Source organism: Geospiza fortis, unplaced genomic scaffold, assembly GCF_000277835.1.
Source record: "Geospiza fortis unplaced genomic scaffold, GeoFor_1.0 scaffold413, whole genome shotgun sequence".
Lineage (NCBI taxonomy): Eukaryota > Metazoa > Chordata > Aves > Passeriformes > Thraupidae > Geospiza > Geospiza fortis.
Genome location: NW_005054386.1, coordinates 1,034,303 through 1,054,980, shown reverse-complemented (window position 1 = coordinate 1,054,980; position 20,678 = coordinate 1,034,303). Strand labels below are relative to the sequence as shown.

Here is a 20,678-nt window from a genome sequence, read left to right as displayed (position 1 = left end):
CCAGCCCAAGAAGGAACCTGAAAGTGTTTGAGCTCTGTGAGAACACTCCCTCCTGCTGACCTGCCTACAGAGCCTGAGCTCTGGATCTTCCACGCCTTGGAACAACAGGGAAAACAAACATTTTTGATCACCATATTTAATTAAATGGAATCATACAATTATTTTTTTCCAAGGGAACACTTATATACCATATAAGTTAATTTAGCTCCTAAAAAAATCTTATGCTTAATCAGTGGACTGAAACCAAGTGATGGTGGGTTTTGCCATGTCGTCCTTGTGAAGAGAAGTATGATCTGAAAAAGCACATACTGCAGTTGGTTGTTAGAGTATCTCCGGAAGCCAGAAGCTGTAAGATAGAAGCTGAAATCTTGTGTATTGACAATGTGTGAAAACAATTTTTGTTAATTTCTCAATGTCGGTATTGAATGCCTAGTTGTCTCTTAGAATATCAAGAAGAAAGTCTTAGTTTCATAGAGAATCAATTTTATTTCATTTTATTTCCTTTGCTTATGTTTCTCTGGAAATTCAAAGGTCCAGCAGAAAATAACCTTTGTGTGCTTGAGCATATGTAATAGTCTTTCCAGGAAGGGTTTGTTATGTGCTACTTGTGAATTAAGAATAGAGCTCATCTTTAATGATGGAGTCAGGGCTAAATGTTAAAGCTCATTATGCAATGTTCTGAACTGTTACTAATTATGGTATAGCACATACTGAAATGTGAAAGTGAACTTGCATTATATGAGCCCTCATCTTTGAATTTTAAAAAATGGGAAACTAATGAACAAATTATATCCCTCTGCTAAGTGCTTCTACAGTTTATCAGTCTTGGCTGTTGATAATATTTTTTTAAGTTATAGTGGTACACAATGTTATAAGAACAGCAAATGTGTCTTCAGTGCAGGCACTCTCAAGCACAGTTGTGTTATAAACATTGGACTGTACCAGAGAAAGTGAAATTTTAAAGAAGGAAACACCAAACACAAATTATTCTGTGACTACATTGTTCATTTATAGAATATAACAACTTGTGAAATGCTGTGACAGGTGAGGAGATCACTTCAGCTTGTGTGTGTCATTGTCAAATATAAGCACAGAGTTTGTGGTGATTGGAGTGGGGCTGGCCCAGGCCCATCCCCATGGGCACAGCTGTGAGCAGCAGGGGAGCAGCACTGCCAGCAATGAGCCATGGAGTGCCCAGGGGCACTGAGCAACCACCACAGGGAACAGAGGGCACACAGGGGCAGGGCATCAACATGGGGGGATAAAGGATTGGGCTGAAGAACGAGAGGGGCAGATGCTTGAAGCCTTCTGAGGTGATCTAATGTTACTCTGTGTGAATTGAAGCTTTCTGAAACTGCATGGGGACACTCTGTGTATTGTGGCCATCCCAGCTGTGACAGTCAAAGGATACAGGAGCACTAAATGGTAACAGTGGATAAATTGCCAGATGTGAGGAAGGTCCCTGTTTCAAGGTGTGTGGCCTGATCCAGAGCAATCAGAGTAGGAGAAAGAAAAAGGAGAAGATGTTGGCTGACTCAGGGAAAACAGGACCTGAAGCAGTTTCTCCTGGGATAGTACTGGGGTTCAGCTGCCTGAAATGTGATTAAGAGCTCACCATGTCTTCTGTGATTGTGGTGTTCTTTCTATGCTATTTCTGACATTAAATAAGGGTCTTGGTGTAAACTAAACATCCTTTTCTACTAGAAATTTGCTTAGGCTTTTTCTTTCTTGTTGCATGCTGGTTTCCCAAGTTGTTGAGTGATCAAAGTCACTGAAACTGGTGAACAGAATGTCATTCCCATTTGCTCAGGGTTTTAGAATAAATAATCAAACCTCCTTCAGCCTATAAGAGCAGAACTGGGGCCAGCTGTGTCCAGTTTGTGCCCTCCCAGAGCAGCCCAGGTAAATGAAGACAACTTTCTCCTTTAATAACTCTGTATTTGTGACTGCCAGCTAAGAACATTCCTGAGCTCCAGCCTGCTCTGAGAGCACTGACAGACGTGGGGAGCAATGAGAGAATTTGCTTTAAGTTAACTGTACCAGGTTTAGGCTACAGACTGCTCAGTTCTGGGGAGAACAGGAGTCCTTTGAGTGAGAAATGGGAAGTGACTGTTTGAAACAAAAGACAGCTGTGAAGTAGATTGGGCTGACATTGGACACAAGTATTCCACTGAAATTGCTGGAATTAAGGAGCAGAGTGAGCGAGAAGAATTAGTGTTCCTCTTTCAATAGGGCTGTTACATTGTACAACTTGAATTGTCAAAATGGAAATAATTGGTTTCTTCTTACTTTTCAAAGAGATATGATTTTAATATCAAAACTCTGATGTTTTCATTTGCAGGCTTCAACTTATCACCACATTCAAGAAATAATGGTGCAGCTACTACGCACAGTGAACAGAACTGTTATTACCATGGGACGAGATCCATTAATTGTGAGTAATATTTTAATGCATTTTCAATGCTTTGAAACTCATTTTATAGTTATCCTGGAAAAAATGCAAATATAGCATTTGTGAATTATTGAAAAAATATAGCATATTGTGAATATATTTGTGAATATATTATTAATTCCTTGTGAATTACTTTTTTAATTTAAAAAGTCTCAAGCTTTACTTTTTGTTTTCATTCAGCTGTGACACTGCAGTCACAGTTTTTTGAAGTGTAGTTGTAAGATTTGAGCATTCTTTAAGAGAAAAAATGAGAAATAGAAAGTTAATTGATATTTGCAAAAAAGAAGAAAGTTTTGCAAACCTGCATAAAGGACATGGTTTAAGACATTGAAAAGAGTATTTCTACAAATCTAAAGTGAACTGGTATAAGCAAAACTATAAAAAAGTATTTGGGCATGTGCTGGCACTAAACACTCACCTGAGATTTTTTTGTGAACGTTCCATGATTTTAGAGTTATATTTGAGAACAGATTCTGCAATTTATTCAGATTTAAGTACACCTCTCCTGAGTGCTCCTCTGGATTTAGACTGTTTGTGAGAATGCAAGGAATTCATTGGGAATATGGAGCTTGCCCTTCAGACTGTTCACTTATGGGAAGATGCTTTTTAATGGTTTGTCTTTGGAGATTTATTTTATTCTACAAAATCATAGCATCATTTACTTGATGATTTTTGGCCACAAGAGATACATTTTATGCCTTTTAAAATGTCCTGTGTTTCCCTGTTTACTTCTATTGGAAAATAACAGTTTTAGATCATTGCCAGCCAGAGCATGTGTGCCTCCTAATGATTAGACTCCTAATAATTGAGGAGACTAATTGAGTTCCTCAGAGGAAATATTTGCCAATGGGTGCTTTGAACTCCCTGGTGGCACATCAGCAGGTTTGAGCCATCTCTGTAGCTGTTTATCTGAGTTCTGTAGCTGTTTATCTGAACTCCAGGCTGGTGCTGTTCATGTGGAACCCTCGGGCACATCCATGGGCACAACAGGAAATGGTTTGAAACAGAGACCAGTGACCCTTACAGCTCTCTAGAGTGTTGGAAAATGTTTTCTGTACAAGGAAAGCATGATAAGTGTTGTGCGTGACCTAACCAGTCTGTTAAGGAGTACTTCTGGATACCATAAACAGCACATGAAAAAGCAAAATGAAGCTGTCTTAATCCTGCATAAAAGATCCATTAGGAAACCAGTAGGAAACAAGCTGGTTACAGTAAATTGAAATGGCTTGGAAAATCTGTTTCTTTTTTTCCCCCTTTCCATCTACTGTAATTTTTTCAGCTGTTTTAACCTGAAAAGAACAAATTCAGTGTGAATTTTGAAATGTCATTCCCTTGCTTCTAATTATGCTATGAGCATCTCTGCATATGTGTATATTGGACATTTTAGAGGTTTTTCAAAGGGGTATTCCAATAAATTGCTACATTTTCTACAGCTGAAGTAACACTTAACAAAATAGCCTTTCACATGCAAATAAATTGTTTTTAACGAACAAAAGTCTTTTGTATTCAGAAAGAACTGGCAAAAGAAGCTTTTACTATGCTCCGTGTGCTACTTTAGTTCACCAAGTTAATTTTCAGGTTTGCTTTAACATTTCTGAGAAGGTCAATCTTACTGTGAAAGTCTGAATGCTTGATCTTTTCAAAAGGAAGCAGCTAGTCAAGAATTATGTCCTGGAGAATGCTTAGATGAGCTCAAGTCGCTGAAATTGTGGGGAATTCTGCAAGGACAGGTGAGACATGTGGAGTTTGTGCAGCTGGACTGTGCAGCTGAGGTTATACAGGTACAAGTGACATTTCAAATGGGGCCAAATCTATCATTTCTAGGAGGACAGGAGGTTATTCTTTTGGTTTTAAATCTGTTACTGTATTTGTGAACATTGCAAGTGTTTTTATTAACTTCTGCAGTGTCTTTTACTATAACTTGAAAATGCTGTGGAAAGTAATGCAAACACTGATTTATACTGATAAGAACAATGGTTACAATTTACAGTGCCTGTAATTCCTTACAAGTTTAAATGCCTTGCACCTGACAGATAACTGGATTTGGTTTACCTGAAGGGTTTTTTTTTTTGCTTTCTGACAGGGATAAGCGGGTTAATTTTCATATTCAGGTGTTCTTTTCACAATCTTCTAGCTTGTTGGCAGAGATCTGGGTTTACAGTTGCCTGGATCTTTTTGTGCTGTGATGCCAGTTGAAGGGAAAGGGAAAGGGAGGTTCTGCCTTGGGCTTAGCTGGTAAGTGCCTGCTGGGAGCTGTGTTAGTGTAATTACTGAGAAGAGTCAGGCTCAGAAAGAAATAATCTCCCCAGGAGAAGGAGGTGGTGGTGGAAAGGTAATTTGGCTCTCTGCAGCTACTGCAGGGAAGACTTAGTTAAATGCCATTCTTGCCTTCAGCGTGGTGTTTTAGCAGCTGAAGGCTTTAACAGCTGCTTCGTTGTTTTCACTCTTAAAACCCCACAAAACCTTGACTGTTTGTAGTTGTAGAAGTGCATCTACACTTTCATGAAGAGGGACAAGTTTATTGTCTGAAACTGGCTATTCAAGCTTTACCTTGAATATTTCATCAGATTTAGACTTGTAGATAAAGGTCATTGTCATGCAGTGAAGTCCTCCTACAGGAATTATAGAAGTCAAATTCATAAACCATGTAGAACACAAAAATACTTGTTTCATTCTTGGCCTGGTTAGGTAAATAGAAATATCACAAATCCACCATATGCACCTTAAAGGTTTCCTTTAGTACTTCCAAACTTGATTTTGCTCACAATATCAGTTTAACATGATGAAGTCAGTGTAGCTATGCTACACAGAGATGTTTTTAGACAGTATTTATACATAATATTGTGCAAATAAAACTTTGCCCAAAAGAAATCTGTGAACTCTGTTAAGCAGAGCTACTCTAGAGCGAAGACCACAGAAACTATTTGCAGAGCTGCCATGGTTGGAGAATTTGATATGATCAAATATACTCATGGTCTAGCTAAAAGCTACAGCTTTTTTTTGTTTGGTATTCAAATTGACATCCTTGCTCTATTTGGAAATGCTGCACAATGAATCCAAGACATGCTTGTAATTTTCTATTCATTTTTCTTTTCCCAAAGAATAATTGTTCCCTTGCTTTGTAATCTAAGCATAGTTTATTATTAATTGACTCCTGAAACCTAATAAAAAATATTTTATTGCAAAAGATAACATCACATTTAAAGAGCCTAGAAATATACAAAACATACATTAGAGATCAAGTGCCATTAGGAAGATGTGTGTCTATGCTGCCAGGATTATTTTAGTGCACAGAACCATCAGAAACCCTACACAAACTGCTGTTACAGGAGACAAATCAGTATTTTATTCATACATTTTTAATTTTTAAAGAAGGTTAGTTTGACTCCCTAGAACAACAATTTCAAATACAGTAATTTTGGAATATACTGAATTCTGTGCAATGTTTTATATACAGCATAGATCATTTAAATATATATTTCTCAGGAAGTCACAATATTTTTGTAATCAAGTGCCATCAAGTAGCTGTGGTTTGGGTTTTTTGGTGGGATTTTCTGACAGCCTGGGGGAGGTTTGTGTGGTTTTTTTAAATTTTATTTAGAAATGTGTTTGTATTTCTAACATTTCTTTCCTGCTCTGTGAGCTGGTTTTAGGAATTATGGTGTAATTTTGGAAACTAGGGAAATTTTCTGTAGCCAGTACTTTTATCTTCCAACAGTCTGCCAATTTCTACTGCTCTTCCAATCCTCACACTATAAATTGTGTAGTGTGTATCTGGTACTTTTTTATTTCCTATAGGAATTGATAATTAGTTAATAAAATATTTTTAAATATTTTTAAACAATTAATTTTTAAAAATATTTTAAATATTTTAAAACAATTAAAAGTTTTAATATTTTAAATAATAAAAAACCCCAATGCTTTCATATCATATTTTCATATAGCCAAGATTCTCCAGTTGTGTGTTACAAAGCTTTAAATTTTAATTATTTTATGTTGCTAAGTAAGATATGCACATTTGAAAATCTAAACAAAACAGCAGCTAAGCAGCATTTCTCTGTTCCTGTATCCACCACTGACACCTCCTCACCACCTTTTAGTAGGACAAAAACCTTTTGTTCCAATGTTCTCTCTCGTGTTTGATTGTAGAAAACTTTGAGTGTCAAGCACTGTGGGGATGGCTGGGGCTAAAACCTCCCTGCAAGAAAGCACTAAAATTCCATATTTCTGTCCAGAAAACAGATGCCTTGAGGGGATGAGTTTGAAAACTCTGGGCAGAGGAAGGCTGAGAGAGAAGTGGATGTTCCTGCAGGGCTGAGGCTTGGCTGGCCTGGAAACCTCCTGAGTTTCCTGCTGCCCTAGGGGCACAGGTCACAAACAGAATTTCACATCCACACCTGCATGGTCCAGACTTTACTGACTGAGAGAAATCAGAAACCACCAACTCAGGAAACTGGAAAACAAAAGCTAATTGTGACTGGGAGGTTAAGGATTAAAGATTGATTATGGTTCTGAATCCCATCAAGCTCAGACGTTAAAATATGAAACCTGTAAGCACTTAAATCAGAGTATTTCAGATTTAGCACTTAAATCAGTGTATTTCAGATTTTTATGAGTATTGATGTTTCTTCAGGTCAGAAGACTTAGAGCCTTACTTGTAACCACCTTTGGTTGGACTTTGTTAAACTAAAAAGAGTGTTTCTGTTTTGCATGGTTCTCCTGACCCCAGGAATTGATTGGTGCTATGTGGTGAACCAAAGGGGTGTGGTTTGTTTAAATTAAATGATCTGGATCCTTTGAAAATAAATTGAAAGCATCGTATGCCTTATGTAGGCAAACCCAAAATCAGATAGCTTGAAACGAGCACTTTTTGTGCTTGTCAACAAAAACAAAGGCAAAATGATGGCTTTTGTATCATAAATTAGTAAAATTAGGTTCAATACAGAAAAAAAAATCTTGCTGGTTTTACTTGTGTTAGAGCTCTTGGTGTTGCTTATTATTATACTTTACCACAGGGGATATTGGTCTTAAAGTATTATTTTAATGCACAAGAATAATTTATACACTAATAAATCCTTCACTGCATCAATTATAAATACTAAAGCAATGAAGGAATGTTGTTGGCACAGCAGCACAAGCAGAGCTTGAGTGTAACACAGTGATGTGTTCTGATGGAGTCATTTAATTCTTACCTCTTTTATAGCCAAAACCTATTATTGAAGAGCTTTTCTGTCTCACTAAAAGCATCTAAAGACATTAGTAAAAAAATAATTTCCTTCTGAAAAGCCTCTAAAACAACAACAGTTTTGTTCCTGTCATTTCTGTACTAACTGAAATTAACATGAAAATGGTTTTTTAGTGTCAATCCTTCAGAATTTTGATAAATTAAGCCATGGCATAGTGCAAATTTTCTTCTTAAAGATTCTTTTTATAAAGAAATTAGTTCCTCCAGACAAAATTCTTCTGTGCAAAATTCTTTTTAATGTATTTTCAAATGTGTAATTAACCCTAGGAATTCAAGGAACACAGAAGTGTACAAAAAGTGTACAGACATTTAAAACTAACATTGCACAATTAATACAGGATTACTTAGAAAAATAAGATGCAGGGATTAATCTATGAATACCCTGAACCAGGGCCACTTCTAAGAAAAGGTCTGCAGTACATTCCACTCAACTTACTTTGGAAAACCTTCTCCCCCCTGCCCCCATATGAAAGGTGACCATGTTTTCATGAGTAAAATAATGGGATCACCAATCATAGATTGGGTTCCATTGGCACACCCTGTGCTAATGGTACCTTGAGTGTTTTTGGAGGAAAGAAGTAGCTGCATTGACATTTGATAAAATCTTTTCAGCATATATATATATATTTTTTGTGCAATACAGATCAGTTCACTAAATATTATTTTTATGTTCCATTTTTTTATCATATATTAATTTACATCTTAAGGCAAAAAAAAAATCTCAGGATATTTTGGTACAGCAATACAGGTCTTAAATGGATTAAGGCGGCAAATGATTCAGTAATTCAGTAATTCCTCTTTTTCCAGCAATTGGGTGATGACATCTGAGGGATCATGTCCAGTTTTAGGCTTCCAGGTGTATGAAAGACATCAAGTCACACCACCAGGATGGCTGTGGCTGCAGCATGGGAGATGAGAGGCAATGAAGATTGGGTTTGTTCAGTCTTTTAGTGGTGAAGATGTAGGAGAGAGGTCTCATGATCCATGTAGCTCTTCTTGCAGGTGTGCTTGGACAAAACAAGATGTAATGGGCGCAATCAGAATGCAGGAAATTCAGATCAGGTGTTAGGAAAACCTGGAAGAGCCTTCCCCAAGAACTGAGGATTCTTATCCTTGGAGATACTCAGAACTCAAATTCACTGAACTGGACCTTGCTTGAGCAGGGGTTTAAGACAAGAGTTACTGGGACATTCTCTGGTTTTACAACTCCCCAGTTCTTTTCAGAGAAGTCCATTAAATGACTTCTAAATGGTGGCTTTTTATAACAAACAGAGAAAAGTATAGACTTAAAACTTAACCTGAAATTCTTTTGTTTGCTGTTTAATATTAGATGACAGCAACAAAAATATTTCAGTGGGGATGTGAAACAATTATAATTGTCTCCTTTGAGGAGAGATTTGTTTGAACAATTTAGGTTTCCCTGAATTTGTTCTTGATAATGTGGTTTGTTCAAAGCTTGATGAACATTTTTACTTTTAGTCAATGTTACTTATAAATGGGAAATAAAGGCTGGCTGACATGCTTAGCTTTGTCTACCATTGCTTTTTAAAGTAGAGATTTGAACCTTGTTATTTTTGGAAAGTTGAAAAAAAGGTCTTTACAAAGCATATGAAAGTGTCCTTGGAAAAAAAAGAGAACTTCCTTTTCAAAGAATCCATTTCTTTTCTTGAAAATAGTATCTTCATGCACCTTTGTTCAGTGAGATAATTTAATTAAATTCAATTATTTTGATTTTTCAGATACTCTAATTAACCATTCTTAACCTTTGTGATTTCATAATAGCACATTTTCAGGTGTGTGCTCTCAAGCTCTTTCTGTTTTAGTGTCTTTTGAAATGTAAAAGGATGCATGAGGAAGTCAAATCCACCAGAAGCATTTTCTTTTCACCTTTTTTGTCTTTCTCCTTAACTCCTTTTTCTCGGGAGCTGGAGGATCAGGTGGTGGCTTCTGAGGTGAAGCTGAAGCTGCATTTTGCTCTGCATTGTCCAGTGTTTTCAAAATCTGATGAAATCTTCCTTCTTGTTGTCTGAAGTCATATTCTACACTACGGAAAAAAAATTAGAGACCTATGCTAGTAAGTGAGAAATTCCCCCTTCAAAGAACATGTCAAAGGCTGCTTCCCTCATCAGAATAATTGGTGTTATTCAGCCTGGGGTAAACACAAGGGGTTAAGGGGTTGTTCCTTTTAAAATAAGTTCCCCTCTTTTTTTTTCTTTGAGTGAAAAATGTTCCTTTAAGTGAGTTAAGAATTCAACCTTGTGCCCAAAGCAATGGGACAAAAATGAAAATGTACCAGGATGCCCTTTCAATACATTTCATTCAAAGGTCAGATTTTGATCCCATAATCTAGCAGTCATGTGCTTGTAATTAAAAGCTCTCACATGCTTAACTTTGTTAAATGTGAATGTCTCCCACTAGGACAAAGGCTAGGAACAAAAACGTATGAAATTAAACAGTATGTAAGTCTTTGAGATAAGTGGTGTTAGTTAAGAGGAAAGTAGAACTCATTTCCTCACTTGAAAACCCTAATTATTATTGATGTCAAACAAGAGCCAAGATGTTAATTAGATAAGAGCAGATGAGTGCATTGAAATAAATGTAAGGTTCAAAAGTGCTAGTGTGGACAGGGTTTAAGCAGTATTGTGTGCATTTTCCTTGTTTCAATCATCTCTTCTGGGCAGGAGAGTGAGCTGTGTCTGCTGTGAAGGCTTTAGGGCAGAGTGGAAAGGTTGTATTTGCCATGATGGGAGGAAAAGAGCATTATTTAAGGGGTTGGGATGGCACTTCAAGGCCCTGAAGCTGATTTTGGCACAGATCAGAAAAAATCTGTAAAGTTAGTAACAACTTTAAATTGTATTTTTATATAAAATACATAAGCAACATTAAATAGTATGTTGAAATTAACTAGAAGATTTTTTCCCTTAATTCATGTGTCTTGGGGTTTTCATGAAATAATATCACTCAATGGGTAAAAAGAAAGCAGGGGGATAATTTTCATTTAGAAAAGAGTAGAAGGATTTCTTGAACAAGAAGCAATGCATAATAAATATAAAAAAAAGCAGAAAGAAGTGATATAAAATCAGTGCCTCTTGCATTTTATCAGCTTATTATGAAAACTGTAACTTAATATCTTTCAATATTCACAGATCACAGGTGCTGGAGAATGAAATGTTGGGTTTATAGAACATGTAAGGATAGCATCTGCTCATGTGCCTTTTCTCCACCCTTCTTTAGAGTTTTTAATTTAATGTTGGAGATATCATCTCCAGAGGCAAGAGGTCAATTCAGTCTTCATTTAATACTGCCCATGATAACTGGCTTGGGTTGCTACTTGCATTTGCTTATTACAATACAAACATTTCTATTACACGACCTGGATGGAAAATCTCAAGCCTGGAATCCCTGCTGGGTAGTTAATAAAGCCAAATTTACAGTCACTGTTAGGCTGAAAAGCTCTTTATGACTTTAGTGATCAGTGTAATCCACAGGGGGATTTCTGTGAGATTCATGCATTGTCTGAGTCAGGGATTGTGTGATAAAGATGGTTCAGTGACAGCAACCCAGCACTCTGCATGTGCAGGGCTTGCAGCACTGAGGAGCGAGGCTGTTTAAGAACAGGAAAACTGGGGGCAAGGTAAAACACTTGATTTTAATCACAGCTGTGATGCTGTCTTAGGGGAAAATACTTGCATGGACATTTCAGGCCACATAAAACACAGGAACTGCACGTGTTTGTCTGGAGCAAACACTGACAATTGCTTCTTTCAGAATATTGGCTAATGAACTTCAAATATTAGTCACTCAGAATGCTTCTTTCATAACCACATCCTGTGGAACACCTCTGTAAATCAAAAACTATTGTTTCCTTACTGTTTCCTCTTTGTCTCTTAAAAGTAGGAACTTTTTAGATCACCTGTGTTCTGCACATGTTCTATTAATCATTGCAGTGTGAGCCTCCAGGCACCATTACTGTTGCAAACTACCTGGTAAATCAAAAAGACCCCTGAGTTTTTTTTTACTTCCTCTGTTCTTTCCTTTGAATGATGGTGCTTGTTGTTCAAGATCCATCCTGCACTGAAACCATGTAAACTTAGAAACACAGGGTGTTTTTGCAAAGAGAGAAGGCAAGGTGTTCTGTATATAAATTCTGGGGAGTGACCTGTTCATGTCTAGCCCATAAAATACACAGAGATTGTTTGTTCAGAGACCATGATCAAGTGAAGGAAATCTCTTTTTTTCTTTTTTCCTGGATACAGTCTGTGCTCTTGGATAGGTCATATAACTTCCCAGGGTATCCAGGGGGCTGTGAAGAAGACCTACAGCTTTGTCTCAGAGGAGTTGTGGTGTTTAATTTGTGACATGTTAATTACTTGGAAATTTCATTACCAGAGGTTTAGGACATCAGTGTGGGACTGAGTTGCATGTTGAACAATAGGTTCCAGTGCTGTGTCTAGTTCATTAAGCTCTTCACTAAATTTGGTTCATGCAGAACGTGCAGTGTGAAAAACACTTCCATGTAAGTATTTTCTATTAATTATTTCCGTTAAAAAAATTAAAGTTATAGTGATTACAAACTGTTGAAGATAATGGTCTGCCATGTTCTTTGAAATGAAGGAAAAACTTTCAGCCTCAAGGAGAAATTCTCTTACTCTATTTTTGTAAATGTAATCAAGTAACCCAAGCTGTGGGGTTTCTGCCTTGAAACTGAGCTTGCAGAGACTGGATAATGTCTTTATAAATTCCCTTGCTGAGTGGACAAGGTACATGTGCAGCACAAGCAAGACTTTGTACCTGCTGGCTTTAGGGTTGATGTCTGGACAGCTGAAGGCTCTTAGAGTGTGTTTGTACAGACACAGCGTTTGAAACATGTGCAGCTCCCAGAACACGGCCCTGAAATCTTTCTGGCCATAAGAGCTTAGCATAAACTGCACTTTAAATCTGAAGTAGCCTACAATCATATTGCACTCTCTGATATTAATAACAGCTGAGGTGAAAATGTGGGAATTTTGGGTTTGTTTTGCAGGTTAACACGAACTGTAGCTGTAGCCCACTGGCATTCAGAGAACTGAGAGTTTAGCTTTTCCAAGATCTAAAATTATTACAGAAACCCTAGTTCTGAAAATATACCACACAGAGGAATTCCAGCATCAGAAATGGCATCACAGGCCTTCAAAGCATGCCAGTAATAACACTGTGAAACTTTAGAGGGAAATTTCTGTTTGAATTCTCCCATGTCCAGTCCCCCTTTGCTTTCAGCTACCACCACTGTGAATTGTTTTCTACTTGAGGAACAAACCAAACACCTCATACAGACCACTTTTAGTCTTTTTTAAAAAACTGGTTCTTAAAAACAGTTGAGACATTTGACAGGTGTGAGCAAAGCAGTGTTTTGTGCAGCTGGGGGGGAGCAGGGTACCTGTAGATGATGCACGCCGTGTTCTGGCAGGTGCTGCAGTTGTTGAGGTCCTGCCCAGTGTGGTAGAAGTTCCTCCTGGAACAGACAGCAGTTCATGAGATGCGGAGTTACAGACACAATAACAGAGCTCTGAGGTCTTTATGAACAAAAGCCATTCTGTTCGCCACTTCTGTTAGTTCAACTAAAAATTCTAGTACCAAATTCTAAGCTGGAAGGTTTCTTTAAACACACCAAACCCTGTGAGCCTTGTCCTGACCTCTCCCACCTCATGCTGTTAAGAGATCTGGTTGTTGGTTCTGGTATGAATACTTGTTATGAAAACACTTAGACATGAGACTGCTTCTAACACACTTTCATGTGTTTGAAAACCCATGCAATTTGCTGAATCAGCCTGATCTCTGTCCTTATGCTTTCCAGTCTTCCCTTTTCATGTTTCTTATTTGAGTATAACCAAGTCAGATTTTTACTGCTGGCAAGTTACAAATTTGTAATGTTGAGGAAACAAGAAAAGTGAGTTTTCATGCTTAAGACCAACTAGAGCTGAAAGATTTTTATGATGGAGAGACCTGCATTAGAAACAGGTTGAGATTGGTGACTCATTACATCTGAAGAAAGTGTAACACTTATATTTAACCAATTTTATTTGAATTAGGGGAGTTGGTCCCAAAATATTTTCTGATTGTTTTGGGAGAAATGGGAGCTCTTCATGTGTGTTGCTGTGCTATCAATGAAATTGCTTGGAATATTCAGTGTCACTGTGAGGTGAATCTACCAAGGTGGATTGAAGCTTCTCTTTGAATCTCAGAGAGATGCTTCCAAATATTTGACATTTTTTTTCTTTTCAACCACGTGGTAACTGAACAGAAATGGATTATAAATATTGCTGGATAATCTGACTGTGCTTCACTGCAAATTAGTCTTTGCTATGGGCTCATTCACAAACATAATTGAAATTCAGGTTCTCCCCTAGAGAGCTGTATGCAGGGGAGAAGGAGTGGCTATTCTTTTCTGTCCCTTTCTGTGGAAACACAGTCAGGTGGTGTCTGGATGAAGATTATAACAGAGAAATGACTGCTGAGGCCTGAGACATACTTGGATGCCTGCCTCCAATCTTGCCTCTTACCTGAAGTTTTGGTTTGGAGTGTTGTAAATATTTTTTTGCATTTTTGCTGTTAGTCTGTCTATGTGGATTTTGTCTCTTGTGTTTGGCTGTCACAAATTTGGTGCTAGAAAATCATATGGAACAAGCCTCAGAGAGAGGGTATGTAACACTGAGGGAAGAGCTGAATTGTATGGAGAAAATGTTAGATAGAACAGGAATTTATGTGAGCACAGTGGAAGCTAAGGAAAGTATTTTCATGCTAACAGCCAGATGGCCATTACCAGTTAATGTTTCCAGATAAAAAAGGTAATATGTATGAATTAAAACCAAATACTAATCTGATAGATATAGTTCTAAATTTTTTAATGAGTGTAAATTCTTATTTGAATTGTGAGTTAGAATGTTATTCAACAGAAATACAAGTGAACTTCAATTCCAAGCGAAAATACTTAGGAAAAGAAAAAAATCTACAAAATAGATTTTTTTTTTTTTTTTTTCGCCTTCAGAAGGTGTAAGAAAATTGGAGTATATAAAGCTGTGGCCTCTGTTAGTTCTATCCTGAGAGCTCTGCCCACATGGGACCAGGGGCAGAGCCCTGATGCACAGGGCATGTGCACAGGGATGTGGTGTGAGCACAGCAGTATTGTGCTCTGGGCTCTTTCTGCAGCTGCACCTGCACAAAACCCTCAGTGCAGCCTCCTTCTTGTGGTGTCCGCACAGTTTGTGGAAATGTGGAGTATTACGTGATCTGGTCATTTTTGTGATCAGTAAATCCAGCTGATACACAGGATCTAATTATAGAATTAAGAGGGCAGTTTTGCATGCATAAGTGATTTATCTACATGCATGAGATGCCTGTGCTAAAGACTAAATTTATGGTAGCATAATCTCTTCATGTTCTTTTTTCTTTAAAAAATGAAATGGAACCTCTATTCCCTTGATTTGTTTCTGAGTTTTTCAAAGATAAGTTGTTTGAAGGATATGCTACTTTATAACAAAACAGAACTTTAAAGTGTGTCCTAGATGCAATTACTAAAAGAGATGCTTTTGATAGCTTGGGAAGCTTTACTAGGATATTCTGAAACCTGTTTTGAGCATAAAAATATTTAAAATTCTATTTTAACTTTGTCCTGTCTTTAGATGTTAGTTGCATTTATGGTATTATTATTATTTATAATGCATAATAATGCATGAATACTGCTTGTAGCCTTGGCACAGTCTGTGTCACCATAGTGACGATAAATACAGGGTTTTTACATTGTTATGGGGGTGAGAAGGGAGCACTCTGAAACCTGAGAGTTTGAAGTGAGTTCTTGCTGACAGCCTTCACGTGCTCTGTCCTTAGCTCTCAGTCTGGCACTCCTTGTGTGTCTGACCTTTCCATGCTTTGAACACCCTAAATCTAAATAAAAAAGGGAGTTATTAAGCTGGGTCTTGCACTGGATTCTGTAACGGCAGTGTCAGCTAAAGCCAAGCTATAAAGGGACTTTCTTCTCTGCTGAGGCCTAAACATCACAAAAAGGGTGTAAGATACATTTTTGCAAACTCATCTTTAAATATCAGAAGAGCTGTGTTTTTCAGCAGCAAAGGTTAAAAGAATGCTAACATCTACTTTACACTTCTGATGAATGACTAATATTAAAAATGAGCCATACCCTTCACTGAGGGCTCTGGATTTTTCCAGGTCTTGGATTACATTCAAAAGGACTTTAATCTTCTCCTGGTTGGACTGCAAAGATTCCTCTACAGACTGCAGCCTGCCTTGTAGGGCACAGAGTTCTCCATGTGCCAAGTGAATTTGATTGATTTCATTAATCTCTTTGTTGCTTTGCGGGTTTACTTCATTCCTTGGCGGATAAGACTTTGTGTGAAATCCTCCTGCACAGCTGTTACACTGGGAAACATCTGACTGGGTGGAACTGTTCTGGATTTCAGTGTTACATGGATTTGATGCATTGCTGCTGGGCACTGACACTGGTGGGTGATCATCACTTGGGATTGTCACACAGCTGGAACCTGGCTTGTGCTCTCCTGCCTGGTGACACTCTCTGAGGAAACAAGGAGATGAGCTGTGGTTTGATGGGGGTGACAGTGGAGTAGCTTCCTTACTGCTGGCATCTCTGCTGGCTGCAGGCAGCTCAGAATCACTTTTCTGCTCTTCAGGAGCAGCAGAGGGGGGGGTACATTCACTGCAGTTCCCAGAGTTGCTCAGGCAAGGCTCTGCTCTGTCAGAATCAGATGACAGTGTGCTGTTTTCATGACTTTCGTGGCTGTTGATGACAGTAGAAGGATGCAGTGAATTACTTGAAGCTGTGGTTGTGTCTGGTGCATCCAGGGGAACGTTTCTGTCTTGTGGGAAACTCACATGAATGTATTCAGGCACCTGTGTGGACGCAGTTGTCTTGTCTGATTCTGAGAAATCCCCCGAGTACCTCGGTCCATTGCTTTGTGCTTTTGATGATCTCTGACCCAAGCCCACCTCACTGTTCCTGCATCCATCCTCCAAGTGATGACTTATCCTCAAGTAGCAGAGCTCTGAGGACAGAATGTCTGGTTCACAAATGTTGCCATTTACCTGGATAGAGTTTGCAGGCTCTGCTGGCATTTCTGTCAGTGATTTGCTTACTGTCAGCTTTTTCCTTTTAAAAACAGGGAAGTGTTTCCTGAGGCTGGGAGAAGTTTGTATGGCAATATTCCGAAGCCCCTTGTGAGCCCTTGGAAAAGTTGGAGACTGAGTTAGCAAAAAATTGTGATCCCTAAATATTTCTGTTTTGCCAGTAGTGAGTGCTGTGTGTGGGGCAGGATTAGCCTCCAGCTCTGCCTTGGTGCTGACACCATCATCCTTGAAGCGCACCTGCTGGGATTTGGTCCTGCGGTGCTGGGGGTGCCTCAGAAAATCTGCTGAGTCCAGACTGTTCCTTTTCAGGAGCACTGGTCTCATTTTCATGTTTTGCTGGGCCATTGAATCACAATTTAAAGTCTGTAAGTAACGTGTTTCTTTACGACCCATTTCATTTGACATTTGACCTGTATGTTAATATTGTTCCTAAGATACAAATTAACTTCTTACTCCTGAAGCTTAGCATTCTTCTCCTTGTTATTATGCATATTTTCAACTGGCATGTTCTCTTTAGGGATCCTCTTTCAAATTTAATTGCTGATTAGACCAAAACTAAGATAAATATAAAATTTAAGGAAAGATTTTTTTGTAGCTTGGGAACGCAGAAATCCTTTTACCTGCAGCTAACATGGTCTTTGTATTACAAAATTGCAACAGGCTGTTTCAGTGAACTAATTTAAAGGTAAAGTTGAGTCTATGGCTTTCCTGGAGGTTCTCATTTGACAGCAGCTCTCCATTAGGGATCCAGCTCTTTTTTTTTCTGATGGACCAGTCACATGTGTTTTATTTGCATGTTGTCTAAACAAGCATAATAACTTCTGGGGGCATTTTCATTTCTGATGCATAGTTGTACTGATGGAATATATCCATTAATACCAAACTGAATTGCTTTCTTTAGGGATAGTTTTTCTTCCTCAGCCATCTTTTTAATGTCCTGTTGAAACTAATCTTCCCAAAGAGGTAAGGAAAATGTCACCACTTATGACCAGGGCAAAATACAGCATCCAGAGGGATTCAGAGAAAAGTTACTGATGTGTAGTTGTTCCTGCCATTCTTGCAAACACAAGGCAGATCATGTCCAAGGGGTTGCCTCAGCTCTGTAAACAGGACAGAGGTCCAGGCTGAATATCCAGAAAAAGCAGAAGAGCAGAAAGTGTTTCCTGAAAATAAAAAGACAAGAGCTGTAGCTGAGCACAGTGGCAAATGGTGTGATTTCCTGCTGCTGTCTCCTAGGCACTTTGCATCATCTCTGCTTCTATAACTTTGGCAATGAGATACAGAAACTGAAAAATGGTTTACAATTTGTAAGTGGCTTAAGTTTTTTCCATATGAAATACAATGCTCAAAAAATGGATATATATATTTATATAGAATAGATGCAAAATATCATAAGCCCAAATCTGGTCCCAAATGCAGATCTTAAAGCTTAAGAAGTTAGATTTGAAAATTGCCATTAAATCCTGTTATGGATGAAATATCCAAAACTAAGCAATACAAATGTGAGTTCTAAATTTGGAGGAAAGTTGCGGTTTGAACAAAAGTCAATTTTTTTGTTGTTGTTTTTGGGGGTTTTTTTGTTTGTTTGTTTTTAAAGTTATTATTTTCAAGTGTTCAGATTTGAGTACAAGATTGCAGCTAAATTCCCAGTACAGTGGTAGTTTACTATTAATCCTGTTCCCTGTTAATTCACTGGTCATTTCATTAGCCTTACTACTTCCATTAGCTCAGAACCTTTTATTTAAGGATTGCACAGATTTTACCATATTTAATTTACAAGAATTGAGGAGATGGGTGCAGTGGGAAAGATCTTGTTACAGAATACAGCAAACTGTTATGCAGCATCATGTAAAATTTAGGCTCTGTAATATAATTTAAGCAAAGTAATAATGAGATATTACTCTATTACAAAGTTTTAGAAGAAAACGAGTGTTGGATTATTTCACTACAGAGAGAAATGTCACATAAGATATTGAGAAAATAAATATGTGCATTAATACCAAATTTTACTTTTGTGATATTCATGAAGTCATGGGAATCTCTGTGCTGATTGTGCACTGGAAACAAGAATCACAGTAAACAAGTCCAACAGTTTCTGCAAACAGTATTCCAGTGCCAAGTTCTGAGTTCTCATTTCACCCACTAATTACCAGAGACTTTTAATGGTTCTGTTTGAAAATTTATCCAAATATTGCAGCAGCATTCTCCCCATCACAGCTGCTGTGCTCCAGGCAGATGGACTACTTTAAAAGTTATACTTGCCCAATTAAATTCCGAAAGAAGCTTTAGAAAGCTAATCCTTTGTGTTTTAAATAAAAGTAAAAAGCCCTTAAGGGTTTTATGAGAGCTCTCCTTGGGCTGTAGAAGCATTTGAGCTACATTCCTGCATTCTTAATTTGAAAATTGCTATTTTAACTCTGTTGATTTTTAGCTACCTTGTCATCCAATACTCTGGGTTTACTATGAATTGTAATGAACATTTTGGTGCTGTTGTTTATATTAAAACAAGCTGAAAGGAAAAAAATATATAGCTAGGAATGTTCAAATATTTGGATTGAAAACTCAGACTGGTGAATTTCAATGAGTTATAGGTGTCTGTTCTTGAGTTAACAAATCAGTTCAAAATTGCCAATTACTAAGTTTAAATAACATTTTCCCTTGCCCAGCATCTAATTTGTTATTCTTTCCTGACACAGCAATTTAAAGTTCTTGTTTTGCTCGTTATTTGACATTGAATGAAGTACGAAAAATCCTACAGATCCATTTCATAGAAGTGCTTTCAATGTATTAATTCAACTTATTTCACTCATAAAGAAAAGATTAATCCAGTTTTAAATTAATGTCTGGTAGTAATACTAACAGTTTTAGTAGAAGAAATTTACTGGGGTTTAATGTTCCATGGCTCCAGCTCTGCAGCCTCTCCCTTGTTCCTTGGCTGCTCTGCTCCATGAACTCCCTGGGTTTTTCCAGTCCCTCCATCCCCTGTTGGAGAAGTGCCCCATGAGGTGATGGATGTTATTTTTAAATGTGCATATTTCATGCTTCTCTTTTCAGTGTTTTGAGTACATGAATCCGACTGATGTTACTTTTTTTTTTTCTGTTTGGCTTGGCTGGTACTGTGAAAGGAAATCTTGACTTTTAAGGTCTCTGCATGCTTTGCACACACAATTCTTAGTGGCGGTAGTTCCTCTGCAGTGTAAACTTATCCTTGCTCCACTAAAATTGCATCCCAGGGTGTAACCAGTGAACCCCCTAAAAAACACTCAGTGCAAAGCCTGCCCCCTCAAACAGCAATAAAACTGCTTTTCCAGTCTGGGGATTGTGGGTCTGAGTTCTCAGAAATGCACACACAGCTTAATCAGACTGCCAGGCAGAGGAAGTTTGACAAGACATAGATATTTTTCTAGATAATTTTTCTTCCATCTTTCCTGCCTCTGCCTTCCCAGTTTCTTCAACAGAGTCAAACATATTTTTTGGTTCATATTTCAGTTTAATGGCTGAAGCTGTGGGTAGAGAAGTGCAGTGGTAAGGATAAATGGAGATTACAGGAATTGCATGGAGTGAAAAACCTTGCAGCAACAGACAGTGGGGATTTTGGAAGAGTGCAGATATGTGAGTGTGGTGGTTCTGGGGGTTTTCTGCAGGTTGTGGCAAAAGTTACTTATTTCACATAGTTTTCAAACTCAACTGACGTTGGATACCTTAACTTTTCGTTTGACAAATTGATTCAAAAAATAAATATTTTTCTTATAGTAAAAGTGTTACATGTATTTTAGAATTTTGGTTTTCCCTTATGCATGTTTTAAAAACAATATTTCTTGAAACTAAATGTTTGAACAGAACCTT

The 20,678-nt window shown here is 37.8% G+C and overlaps 2 protein-coding genes across 2 annotated transcripts in view; one reads left to right on the top strand and one right to left on the bottom strand.

Moving 5' to 3' along the window:
• The window catches only part of DOCK2 (dedicator of cytokinesis 2), a 179,510-nt gene that overhangs the window by 60,224 nt on the left and 98,608 nt on the right, over positions 1–20,678 (top strand). The window contains exon 27 of the mRNA XM_005425361.2: positions 2,342–2,434. Within this exon, the coding sequence (XP_005425418.1) occupies positions 2,342–2,434 (93 nt within the window). The remainder of the gene's footprint in view (positions 1–2,341; positions 2,435–20,678) is intronic.
• The window catches only part of INSYN2B (inhibitory synaptic factor family member 2B), a 30,035-nt gene continuing 17,313 nt past the window's right edge, over positions 7,957–20,678 (bottom strand). Inside the window, exons 2-4 of the mRNA XM_014308809.2 lie at positions 15,871–17,995; positions 13,114–13,188; positions 7,957–9,741 (exon numbers count right to left, since the gene is read on the bottom strand). Coding sequence (XP_014164284.1) covers positions 9,555–9,741; positions 13,114–13,188; positions 15,871–17,237 — 1,629 coding nt within the window. The 5' untranslated portion in view covers positions 17,238–17,995 and the 3' untranslated portion in view covers positions 7,957–9,554. The remainder of the gene's footprint in view (positions 9,742–13,113; positions 13,189–15,870; positions 17,996–20,678) is intronic.